Source organism: Phacochoerus africanus, chromosome 2, assembly GCF_016906955.1.
Source record: "Phacochoerus africanus isolate WHEZ1 chromosome 2, ROS_Pafr_v1, whole genome shotgun sequence".
NCBI classification, from domain to species: Eukaryota; Metazoa; Chordata; class Mammalia; order Artiodactyla; family Suidae; genus Phacochoerus; species Phacochoerus africanus.
The window spans coordinates 186,543,495-186,555,763 of record NC_062545.1 but is presented as its reverse complement, the minus strand read 5'-3'; the positions used below and the strand labels follow the sequence as shown (position 1 = coordinate 186,555,763).

General features: G+C 39.1%; 1 protein-coding gene across 1 annotated transcript in view; it reads left to right on the top strand.

The window, feature by feature from the left end:
• Positions 1-7,340, top strand: part of WDHD1 (WD repeat and HMG-box DNA binding protein 1) — a 79,735-nt gene extending 72,395 nt beyond the window's left edge. The window contains exons 24-26 of the mRNA XM_047767390.1: positions 617-747; positions 3,696-3,834; positions 6,537-7,340. Coding sequence (XP_047623346.1) covers positions 617-747; positions 3,696-3,834; positions 6,537-6,737 — 471 coding nt within the window. The 3' untranslated portion in view covers positions 6,738-7,340. The remainder of the gene's footprint in view (positions 1-616; positions 748-3,695; positions 3,835-6,536) is intronic.
• Positions 7,341-12,269: the final 4,929 nt, after the last annotated feature.

Below are 12,269 nucleotides of genomic sequence, written 5' to 3'. Positions count from 1 at the left end.
CAGTAAACAGCTCATGGTCTGTTTGTCTTGTTTTAATTTTGTTTACTCTTTCAGGTATGAGCCAGGGGGCTCTAGTTGTTTATACCTGATTGTTAAGCAAGGGCAGTGGTTCTCAATTCTGGTTTTGCTTTGGAATCACTTTAAAATATATATATTGATATATATGAAATATATATATACCCGGTACTCATGCATCTATTTGTTGGGGTTTTTATGTTTGTTTTCAATTCCAGATGCTTTTGATGCATATCCCTAATTAATGATAGCTGATTTAGTACCTGGCTCTAATCTTTCCTTGTTCTATATTCTGATTTTGCCTCCCAGATATCATCCCAGTTTTGGTATCCCAGATTTGTCATCAGTAAAATAGATCTATTGTTTGTTTTTTCCATTTCATATAATTTTATTTATCTGGAAAACATGAAAGTCAAAGTATAGTTTTTTTGGTGTTGTGCGTGTATACATGTTAATTTTCAACTGAGAACCTCAGCACTTCACATGTTAGTGTAAGAATTCTAAATAATCATGACTATTTTCTCACATTTTTCAAAGTTTGCTTGTAACATAAAATCATACTGGATTTTGTTAACACTATTCATTATGTTTGTTTTTACAGGCATCAGCAGCATCGTTTTTCCAGAAAAGAACTTCCCAAACTGATAAGACTGAGGAAATAAAGGAAGAAAATACTAAGAATTCATCATCTGAAACTCCCACTGTATGTCCTCAAAACACTGAAAACCAAAGGTCAGTACATAGAAATGTAATATTCTCAAGATACAGTATCCCAATATAAGGCATACAAAAGTAGCAATGCAAAATTATGTGGTCCTGTTATTCATTATCGTAAATAGTATGATGGCACAGGTAGTGGGCATTCTGATTCTGAACATTTATAACTTTAGAGAAGCCACAGATATTGACAAGTTTTAAATTACAGACACCTTTTGTTAGGACACTATATAATTGGTTCAGTTTTTTTTGTTGTTGGGTTTTTTGTTTGTTTGTTTGTTTTTTGATCTATTGTCTTTATAGGACCACACCCTCAGCATATGGAGGTTCCCAGGCTAGGGGTCAAATCAGAGCTACAGCTGCTGACCTGCGCCACAGCCATAGCAGTGCAGGACCTAAGCCATGTCTTGTGATCTATACCACACGACATTGCCAGATCTTTAGCCCACTGAGTGAGGCCAGGGGTCACACCCGCAACCTCTGGTTCCTAGTGGGATTTGTTTCTGCTGCACCACTATGGGAACTCCAGTTAGTTCAGTTTTTGAATTTGTTTTAAAATAGGTAATACAATTATATGGGAGAAACAGTCAAGATACAAACTGATGTGTGATGAAAAGTGTATCTCTTGCAGTTCCCATTGTGGCTCAGTGTTTAATGAATCTGACTAGCATCCATGAGGACACAGGTTCTATCCCTGGCCTCTCTCAGTGGGTTAAGGATCCAGCATTGCCGTGAGCTGTGGTGTATGTTGCAGACGTGGCTCGGATCCTGCATTTCTGTGGCTGTGGTGTAGGCCGGCAGCTACAGCTCCTATTTGACCTCTAGCTTGGGAACTTCCATGTACCATGGGTGCAGCCCTAAAAAGACAAAAACAAAAAACAAAAAAGAGTAAATCTCTTTTCTATGCACTTAGTTCCCCATCCACAAAGGGTCATTGCACAAGTTTCTAATAGAGCCTTTTAGACTTAGTATATGCACATACACTTACACTTCTATGTATTTTTTTTTTAGTTTTACAGAAATGATAGTATACACATTGTTCTGTATCTTACTCTCTATTAAACGGCAGCCTTTGAAAATCATTTCTTATTACTCCATGAAGAGTTTTTTAAATCTTTTTACATTCCATTGAATGGCTATACCATAATTTATTTCTCTACCAGTGGACAAAAGGTATTGGCTGGTCTTTTACTAGTACAAATAGTACAGTGATTAACTTTATATGAATATGACTTCTCACATATACATACATAAAACCATAAGATGGGAGTTGCTGTCGTGGCACAGTGGTTAACCAATCCAACTAGGAACCATGAGGTTGCGGGTTCGGTCCCTGGCCTTGCTCAGGGGTTAAGGATCCAGTGTTGCCGTGAGCTGTGGTGTAGGTTGCAGATGCTGCTCGGATCCCACATTGCTGTTGCTCTGGCATAGGCTGGCAGCTATAGCTCCCATTAGACCCCTAGCCTGGGAACCTCCATATGCCGAGGGAGCGGCCCAAGAAAATGGCAAAAAGACAAAAAGACAAAAAAAAGATGGATTCTTGTGTGATTCAAGTTAATACATTTGTAATTCCAGCAGATATTACAAAATTGTTCTGCATGGATGTTGTATCATTTTATATACACCCAACAATATGTGAGTTCCTGCTTGTCCATTTCCTATTTGTCCACCAATTCAATATGTTACCAAATTTCTTGATCTCTTGTATGCTAGAATTATTTAAAATGTCTCAGTTAAATTGAAAAAGTCACTGTTTCGTTTTTAACGTTATGTATTTCAGTTACCTGGTATCTGATGTTAACCAATTTAATTTGAGGGGGTAGCTGTAGTTTATTTCTCCTATTTTGGTATGATTTTTTTTTTTTTGTCTCTTTGGCATTTCTTGGGCCACTCCCGCGGCATGTGGAGGTTCCCAGGCTAGGGGTCGAATCGGAGCTGTAGCCACCAGCCTACGCCAGAGCCATAGCAATGTGGGATCCGAGCAGCATCTGCAACCTACACCACAGCTCACGGCAGCGCCGGATCGTTAACCCACTGCTGGATTGTTAACCCACTGAGCAAGGCCAGAGATCAAACCCGCAACCTCATGGTTCTTAGTCGGATTCGTTAACCACTGCGCCATGACTGGAACTCCCTGGTCTGAATTTAATTTAGATATTTAGCACCAAAATTTTAAAGATTAATGTTTGTTTGTTTTGTTTTTGTTGTGGCTGAGGCATGCAGAAGTTCCCCAGGCTAGAGATCAAACCCGAGCCACAGCAGTGACAGTCAGATCCTTAACCCACTGAACCACTGGGGAACTCCAAAAGAGTCAATATTTTATATTATCCACAGGCCATGCAGAAAAAAAGTGCTCAGTAAACATTAAATGTTTGCATTAAATCTTTACTTGTGACCTAAAAACAATTTCTGTCAGAAGTGAAATCTAGTAAAATTGATAAGTGTGCTGTATCCATGCTTTACATTATGATGGTACAAGAAAGGACCCATACTTCCAGGTCAGCTGTGAGAACGAAGATAAGAGAATGAGTAAGGAATTTGAGAGAAGTCATAAAGAGTTCAAATAGCTGGGTTTGGGAAGTGAGAGAGCCTACCAAGGATACTGGAAGGATTTTATTGGGCTAGAGGGGCCAAGTAAGATTGGAGACCTTGAACCTGTCAGCATTCAGAAAAAAGTTGAAAGCACAGAGTTCACAGTTCCTACACTTGGAAAATACAAATGTTAGTAATCCCATTGACTTGACCTTACAGAGGATTTTTTCAGTTCATTATTTCTGCAGTCTCTAGGTAGTTTTAAGTAATATGTAATTACATATTAAAAAGTGTAATAAATTGTGTCTTTCTTACTTTATATATAGGTATGGAAAAACTAATAGTTAAATACTAACCCGAAAAATCCAAAAGCACTTTAAAACTGTCTTGAGTATAATTTTTTTTTTTTTTTAATATAACTGCTATTTTAGGCCAAAGACTGGGTTCCAGATGTGGCTGGAAGAAAACAGAAGTAATATTTTGTCAGACAATCCTGACTTTTCAGATGAAGCAGACATAATAAAAGAAGGAATGGTTCGATTTAGAGTATTGTCAGCTGAAGAAAGGAAGGTAAGGATAATTGTGCTGGGATTAAAATCTTAGTGAATTCTTAGGTTTAAAAATTCTGTTGTGGCTCAGCAGGTTAAGAACCTGACTAGTATCCATGAGGATGTAGTTCCATCCCTGTCCTTTCTCAATGGGTTAAGGATCCAGAGTTGTTACAAGCTGTGGTATACATCACAGATGTGGCTTAGATCCCACATTGCTATGGCTGTGGTGTAGACTGGCAGCTGCAGCTCTGGTTCAACCCCTAACCTGGGAACTTTGATATATGCCATGGGTGCGACCCTAAATAAAAAGAAAATGCCTTTTTCTGTTTTTGAAAATTGAATACATTTTAGTAAACTCTCGGTGGAGAAGAAGTATAGCAACTGAAAGTACATTGTTTATAAATCAAAATTAAGTAAAAATGAAATTAATTCACATTTTTGGATTGCTACTTTAGGGTCCTTATAAGCAGAATATCTTAAAATGCTGTTTAATTACACATCAAATGCTAAATGAGAATACTGCTTTGAGAGAGAAAAACTGATGTTCTAGCCTTTCTCATGGAGTAGGTGACTTGTACCTATTGCTTCTCATTTCAGTTTCTGGCATGTGAAAGAAGGCTAGGAGCAGCTTTCCTTTGCTAGGGGAAGGAATGTGTGCGGTGTATCAATAAAGCCTCAGATCTCCTTTCCCCAGGGGTGACGGCGTGCAGCATGGGCCACTTGTGATATTGATACTTACCTTGCTATACTGGTTTTTATGAGTAAAGGTATTGCAAAATGAGGAAGCTAGAGATTTGTTTAATCACCTCTAGCCTCCTTTAAAATCTCATTAGCAACTTTGTATTTTTCATTTTTTCTAAGTATTTATAAAAGGATAAACATTCTAAAGAATTAGATACAATGGCATCTGAGTGAATGAGACCTTATGCAGCAAAAGAGAAAGGGATTTGGAAAAAATCGTATCTGTGTTTTTGAATACTTAAAATATAATCAATATTTTTAGTGTAAATCTTAAAACAGTTTTTTTGTTTGTTTGTTTAGGGCCACACCCGCGGCATATGGCGGTTCCCGGGATAGGGGGTCGAATGGAGCTGTAGCCACTGGCCTGTGCCACAACCATAGCAACGCCAGATCCGAGCCACACCTGCAACCCACACTACAGCTCATGGAGATACCAGATCTTTAACCCACTGCGCAAGGCCAGGGATCGAATCTGCATCTTCATGGATACTAGTCGGGTTTGTTAACTGCTAATTCCCATGACGGGAACTCCTTAAACAGCTCTTAAATCTAGTCTGTCAGTGTGAGAAATTCTATAGCTCCAAGGCTCCCTTTTCAACAATGACTGGGAAGGAAAATAAAGGAGGAGGAACTGTTGTAGATTAAAAGAGGTTTAAGAGATAAATGAAATGAGTGAACTTTGTTAGGTTCTTGCTGAGTGAGCAGAAGCCAATCCCAAAAGAACAAGTACTGGGGAGTTCCCTGGTGGTCTAGTGGTTAGGATTCAGTGCTTTCACTGCTGTGGCCCAGGTTTAATATCTGGTCTGGGAGCTGAGATCCCACATCAGACTGCTGCACACAGCTCCCCCCCCCCCCACCCCCCAAAAGAGAAAAGAACATATGGTGTGTATAATGTTCCTGGTAAGACAAAGTGATGGTTGCCACAGCTTGGGGCCTGGGAGAGGAGAGGAACGGGGCTGGGCAACAGAAGGGATCTCCTGTCTATGGAACCATTGTATATCTTCCACATGGCAACAAACACACAGCCCACAATAGAATTACACATACATGAGTAGAAGTAAAAAGGGGGATTTTATTGATGTCAGTATCCTAATTGTAATAGTGAGGTTCAGTTTTGCAAGATGCAACCATTGGGAGAAACTGAGTAAAGGGAACATAGGAGTCTTCTGTGTTTCCTACAACTGCATGTTAGTTTATAATAATCTTAAAAGTTTTCCTTTTTTAAGAGTATCTTCAGTTACAGTGTTTTTCACAATGTGGTTAAATACGAGCGGAGTTTAAATTGAAATATTACAGAAATAGAGTGTAAATTTTTTAATGTGCCCTGAAATTAAATAATAAAAGATTTGTTTTTTGAAAAAATGAGAACCCCTAATGATTAGCTTAACAATTCAAGTGCATGGAGTTCCTGTCGTGGCTCAGTGGTTAATGAACCCGACTAGGAACCATGAGGTTGCAGGTTTGATCCCTGGCCTTGTTCAGTGGGTCAAGGATCTGGTGTTGGCCGTGAGCTGTAGTGTAGGTTGCAAACGCGGCTCTGATCCCGCATTGCTGTGGCTCTGGTGAAGGCAGGCGGCTATAGCTCCGATTAGACCCCTAGCCTGGGAATCTCCATATGCTATGGGAGCAGCCCTAGAAAAGACAAAAATAAAAAAATAAAAATTAAAAAAATAATTCAAGTGCTAATTATGCTGCTTTATATAAAGGTGTGTTACCTACAAAAGTAAAGAAATCAGGAGTTCCCCCTGTGGTGCTGTAGGATTGGCAGTGTCTCAAGCACAGGTTCAATCCCCAGCCCAATATAGTGGGTTAAAGATCCACCGTTGCCACAGCTGCAACGTAGTTCAAAACTACGGCTCGAATCTGATCTCTGACCTGGCAATTCCATATGCCATGGAGTGGCAAAAAGAAAGAAATGATTTCCTTCTGATTTCTTTGTTACTGCCTAAAAACCTTTTCTCCTCCAATATTTTTACAAAGGCTTGGGCTGCCAAGGCCAAAGGAGGAATTGCAAGTGATGGAGCTGAAGAAAAGAAGCGAAAACGTGTGGTCGATGAAAGTCATGAAACTGAAAACCAGGAAGAAAAAATGAAGGAGAATCTGAATTTGCCTAAAAAGCAAAAGCCTTTAAATCTTTCTGCAAATCAGAAATTGTCAGCTTTTGCGTTTAAGCAGGAATAGAGTAAGAAAGTGAACTTAGGAAAGTAATGGATTTTTTTACTCATCTTTGATGAATCTGGACCTTTTAAAAAATTCTTGAGAAAACTCATATATTTTTAGAAGTTTAAAGACTCCTGTTTGTCTTTATAAGAAGATAATGTAGTAATTATAATGGTGTAGGTAATAGGGCATTTGTAAAAACTATCTTCTCTACAGATGCTCTGCCCACAAATGGAGGGCCATTTGGAAACATCATGATCATAGTCAGTGACTGGAGGCCACTGATATGTCCCATTGGAAGCCAATTTGATTTGTTTCTTAAAAATCATCAAAGCCAAGATCTAAACCTCTGAGCATTGAAGTATCTTCTAGGGTTTTATTCGTCTGGTTATGTCTTGTACTGGAACGTACAGCAGAAGTCCTCTTCCCAAGTGTGTTACCATAGACAACTCTATGTCTATACTAGACATAGGGGACCATGTTTTTTTGATATGGGCCCTAAATATGTAAATAATTTTGTAGATGAGACCTTTTGTTTATTCTGGCAGTTTCTTCATATATGCCTTTCAGTTGTCTATTTGTGTAGCCTTTTTTAAAAAAAAATAAAACCTTCATATTTCTGTATTTATCTTGATGTGGTCTTCATATTGTATTTCCATGAAATGGAAGTGTGTCTAGAAAATATATTACCATAATTCCACAAACCCCATCCTGTTACACATTATACAAGCAAAAGAGAAGAATGTAGGATACTGTTTTGGTAGTTTTGCAGCCCAGAGCATAATGTGCTCTTGGTAGGCTGCTCTGGTTATCAGCATCAGCAGTGCTTTTCTGAGCAAGTCTCTGAAGCCCTGATAAGAGAGTAGTTGAGGACTGGACGGAAATGTTTAACTTCTCTTTTATTTTGAACAAACAAGATTTTTTAATTTAATTTTATTTTTTTAATTGTTTTTTTCCGCTATACAGCATGGGGGACCAAATTACACATACATGTATATATTCTTTTTCCTCCCATTGTTGTGTTGCGATGTGAACAAACAAGATTTACTTTATACATTTTTGGTTACTATTCTAAGTAGACATTAATACAAATGTAGCCACTGAATAAGGGTGAAGTACAGGGGTGGGTTTGAGAGATAGTAGTAAAATAAAATCAGGTGACTCAAAGTTGAGAGTAGATTTGTAGTTACAGGTTGGAAGAAACAAAATATGTCAAATCTAGATGTGTAGGGGCCAAAGGATATTCCTTGTCTCATAATGCTCGGGGTTGGGAAGGAATACATTGCTGATTTTTTAAATTATAAGCTGCTATTGAGAGATATTATAGCACAATGGTTGGAAGCACAGATTTCAAAGCCAGACTACCTGGGTTTGAAGACCCACTAATACCTACCATCTGAATAACCTTTGGCAAGGTCTAGCCTTTATCCACTATCTGTAAAATGGGCATACTAATAGAACCTACTTCAAAGAGTTAGGAGAATTAAATAAGGTAAAAGCACATAGTTCCTGGCACATGGTAATGTTTTATATAAATAGCAGCTTTTGTTATGCTCTTGGCTGCTTCATCTTGCTTTGTCATTAGGTTTGATTCTGAATAATGTTTGAATTAATTTTGTCATATGATAATTCTGTGTTCAACTTTTGAGGAACTGCCAAACCACCATTTTACATTCCTACCCTCAATGTCTGAGGGTTCCAATTTCTCCGCACTCTCACTAACACTTGTTACTATCTTTCTTTACAGCCATCCAAGTGGGTGTTAAGTGATAACTCTTTGTGGTTTTGATTTGCATTTTCCTAATGGCTAAAGGTATGGAATATCTTTTCATGTGCTATTGGCAATTTGTGTATTGTCTTTGGAGAAAATGTGTGTTCAAATTCTTTGCCCACTTTATTTATTTTCTTTTTTTTCTTTTTAGGGCTGTACCCGTAGCATATGGAAGTTCCCAGGCTAGAGGTCGAATTGGAGCTGCAGCTGCAGGCCTACACCACAGCCACAGCAACACAGGATCCAAGCCACATCTGTGACCTACACCACAGCTCATGGCAACACTGGATCCTTAACCCACTAAGTTAGGCCAGGGATCGAACCTGCATCCTCGTGGCTACTAGTTGGGTTTGTTACCACTGAGCCACAACAGGAACTCCTCTTTGCCCATTTTAAATTAGGTTATTTGTCCTTTTACTACTGAGTTGGAAGTTGTTTTTATAGTCTTGATACAAGCCCCTTATCAGACATACGATTACAAAGAACTTTTCCTGTTTTGTGATTTGTCTCACTTTCTTGATGGTGTTCTTGAAGCACAGAGATTTTTGATTTTGATGATGTTAATTAACTTCATCTACTTTTTCTCTTATTGCCTTGTGCTTCTGATATTATATCTGAGAGACCATTACTTAATCCAAGGTCCAAGGCCAAAGATTTATGCCTATGTTTTTTCTTCTAAAAATCTTATAGTTTTTAGAACTACATTTATGTCTTGATCCATTTGGGATTAATTTCCTCGTATGATGTGAGAGAGGTGTCAACTTCATTCTTGTGCATGTATCTAGGTGTCCCAGCACCATTTGTAGAAAGACTCCTGTCCCCATTGAATTGTCCTGACAGTTTTTGTAAGTCAAATCATTATGTTTTACACCTTCGACTCATAGTACTATATATCAATTATAGCTCAATAAAACTGGGAGGAAAAAACTGACTCCAAGAAATAGAAAATCAGAATAGTCTATATAACCAGTTTTAAAAATTAGCCTGTATTTAAAATTCTTTTTTTAAAAAAACCCACTAGGCTGGGTAAGTGAATTAATTAATTAATTAATTTTGCTTTTTAGGGCCATACCCACAGCCATATGGAAGTTTCTAGGCTAGGGGTCATATCAGAGCTGCAGCTGCAAGCCTACACCACAGCCACAGCAACGCAGTATTCAAGCGAACAGCAAAGCCAGATCCTTAACTCACTGAGCAAGACCAGGGATCAAACCCAAGTCCTCATGGATACTAGTTGGGTTCTCTTATCACTGAGCCACAGTGGGAACTCCCAAGGCTGGGTGAATTTAGAGTCAAGTTCTATCGCAGTCAAGTATAAGTTACAATCTTATACCAATTATTGAGTATAGCAACTGCCGTATTCTTGATATCAAAACCTGACAAGAGTAGTTTAAGAAAAATTATAAACCAATCCCACTCATGAACATAGGAAAAACTCATTAAGTAAAAATTTTAGTAGGCCAGAGCCAACATTGTATTTAAAAAGATACTATTTAGTTACCCCATTTACTTAATCACAAGAGTACAATATTAGTCTAACATTAGTAAGTATCTTGTAATAATCTCCAAGGGAAAAGATTCTGAAAAAGAATAGATACATATGTATGTATAACTGAATCACTTTCTTTTCTTTCTTTTTCTTTTTTGTCTTTTGTCTTTTGAGGGCCGCACCCGAGGCATATGGAGGTTCCCAGGCTAGGGGTCTAATTGGAGCTGTGGCCACCGGCCTACACCACAGCCACAGCAACGCAGGATCCGAGCCATGTCTGAGACCTACACCACAGCTCACAGCAGTGCCAGATCCCTAATCCACTGAGCAAGGCCAGGGATCGAACCTGCAACCTCATGGTTCCTAGTCAGATTCGTTAACCACTGAGCCACGATGGGAACTCCTGAATCACTTTCTGTACACAGAAACTAACACAGTAAACCCAATGAAAGTTAAATTAGTCATTCCCCTGGTGGCTCAGTGGATTAAGGATCCAGTATTGTTAACTGCTGAGGCTCAGGTTCCTGTTGCAGCACAGGTTTAATCCCTGGTCCAGGATCTTCCATATGCCCCAGGCGCAGCCAAAAAAAAAAAGTTAAGAGAATAAAATTAGGAGTTCCCATCGTGGCTTGTGGTGGTAACGAACCTGACAAGTATCCATAAGGATGCAGGTTTGATCCCTAGCCTCGCTCAGTGGCTTGGGGATCTGACATTGCAGTGAACTGTGGTGTAGTTCACAGACAGACATGCTCAGATCTGGCATTGCTATGGCTGTGGTGTAGGCCAGCAGCTCCTATCTGACCCCTAGCCTGGGAACTTGCATATGCTGTGGGTGTGGCCCTAAAAAGACAAAAAAAAAAAGGACGAAATTAAAATGTATTGTGTAAAAGCATGTATCTTATTCAAAGGGATTTGTGCCATTCTATTTTTTTTTGACACTTTATGTAATTAACTTCTTATGTTACTGAACCACCTCACCCAAGGGCTCATAAACGCACTAAAGAATTTTTATAATGAGGATAATACTATAAACACAGAAGAATGCTATTGTTCTTTTAATTGTATTTCATGTAATCTCTGTCTTCTATTTCCTCTTGGTGTATTTTTCATGGAATGTATGTGTCTCCATTGTAATTGTGGGTACTTGTTGATTTCCCCAAGAAACCCAGGTTTTCAAGGGCAGGAACGACATTGGTGTGGTGATCAGCACAGTCTGTGCAGTAGAAACTGTGGAGCTTGACAGGCTTAGGCTTTTATATACTGTCCCTACCACTGGAGCTCGCTGGCTCTGGGGACCACTTAGCCTCTCTGACTGTTCCCTGTGGTCCTTGTAATAAAGATGACAGCAATTTTCTCCTCAGACCTCCTTCTCAGAGGGCTTCATAGGCCACACCCCCAGAAAGATTGCCACATATCATTTGCTATCAGTTCCCCATGCCACAGCTGCACTAGAAGTGCACAACTGACCCCAGTATTCAGGGATTCCCATCTCTCACCCTGAAATATGGAATTTAGACATGGAAGCAGGGTCAGTTAATCTAAGGAACCAAGCCGCATAGGCATGTAGAAATAAGTGCCATAGCCATTCCAGGGGAAAGCTTACATGGTGAAGAAGCAGAGACACGAATGAGCAGAGGAAACCCATCTAGTGAAAGTGGAAAAGTGGGGGAGAAATTTAAAAACAAATTGTCAGGTCAACATTATCTCAGCTGCGTTTATGGCCCTCATAACATCCTAGAGAAAGAAGGATGAAGAGTGATACTAATTCTTAAAGAATGGCCTGGAACAGATCAATGGTAAATAAAATGTTCCCTGAAGGTTGGAACCTGGCCCCCACAAAGAGTGTTCCTCTCTGAAGACATCTGGACTGGAATTGATATAGATGGTTTTTCTAAATAAAGAGGGAGGAGTATTAATGTGGTTCAATGAGATAGAGACTCTTCATGACATCATTTCTCCTTTAAACGTTATAGCAGCTGAGTAAAAATAGTAGCTGGGCATATCTAGAATATATAAAGAACTTGTAAACCCAGCAGTAAAAACCAAACATATAATCCAATGAGAAATGAACAAAAGTCACAAGGAGACGTTTCGCTAAGAGGATATACAGAAGGCAAACACATGAAAAGACGTTAAGAGCATTAGCCATTGGAGATATGCAAATTGAAACCACAAGACATCACTACACACCTATCAGAGGAGCTAGAATGAAAAATGGTGATAACACCAAATGCAAGTGAGGATGCAGTGACACTGAATCACTCATACTACTAATGGGAATGTAAAAGGGTAC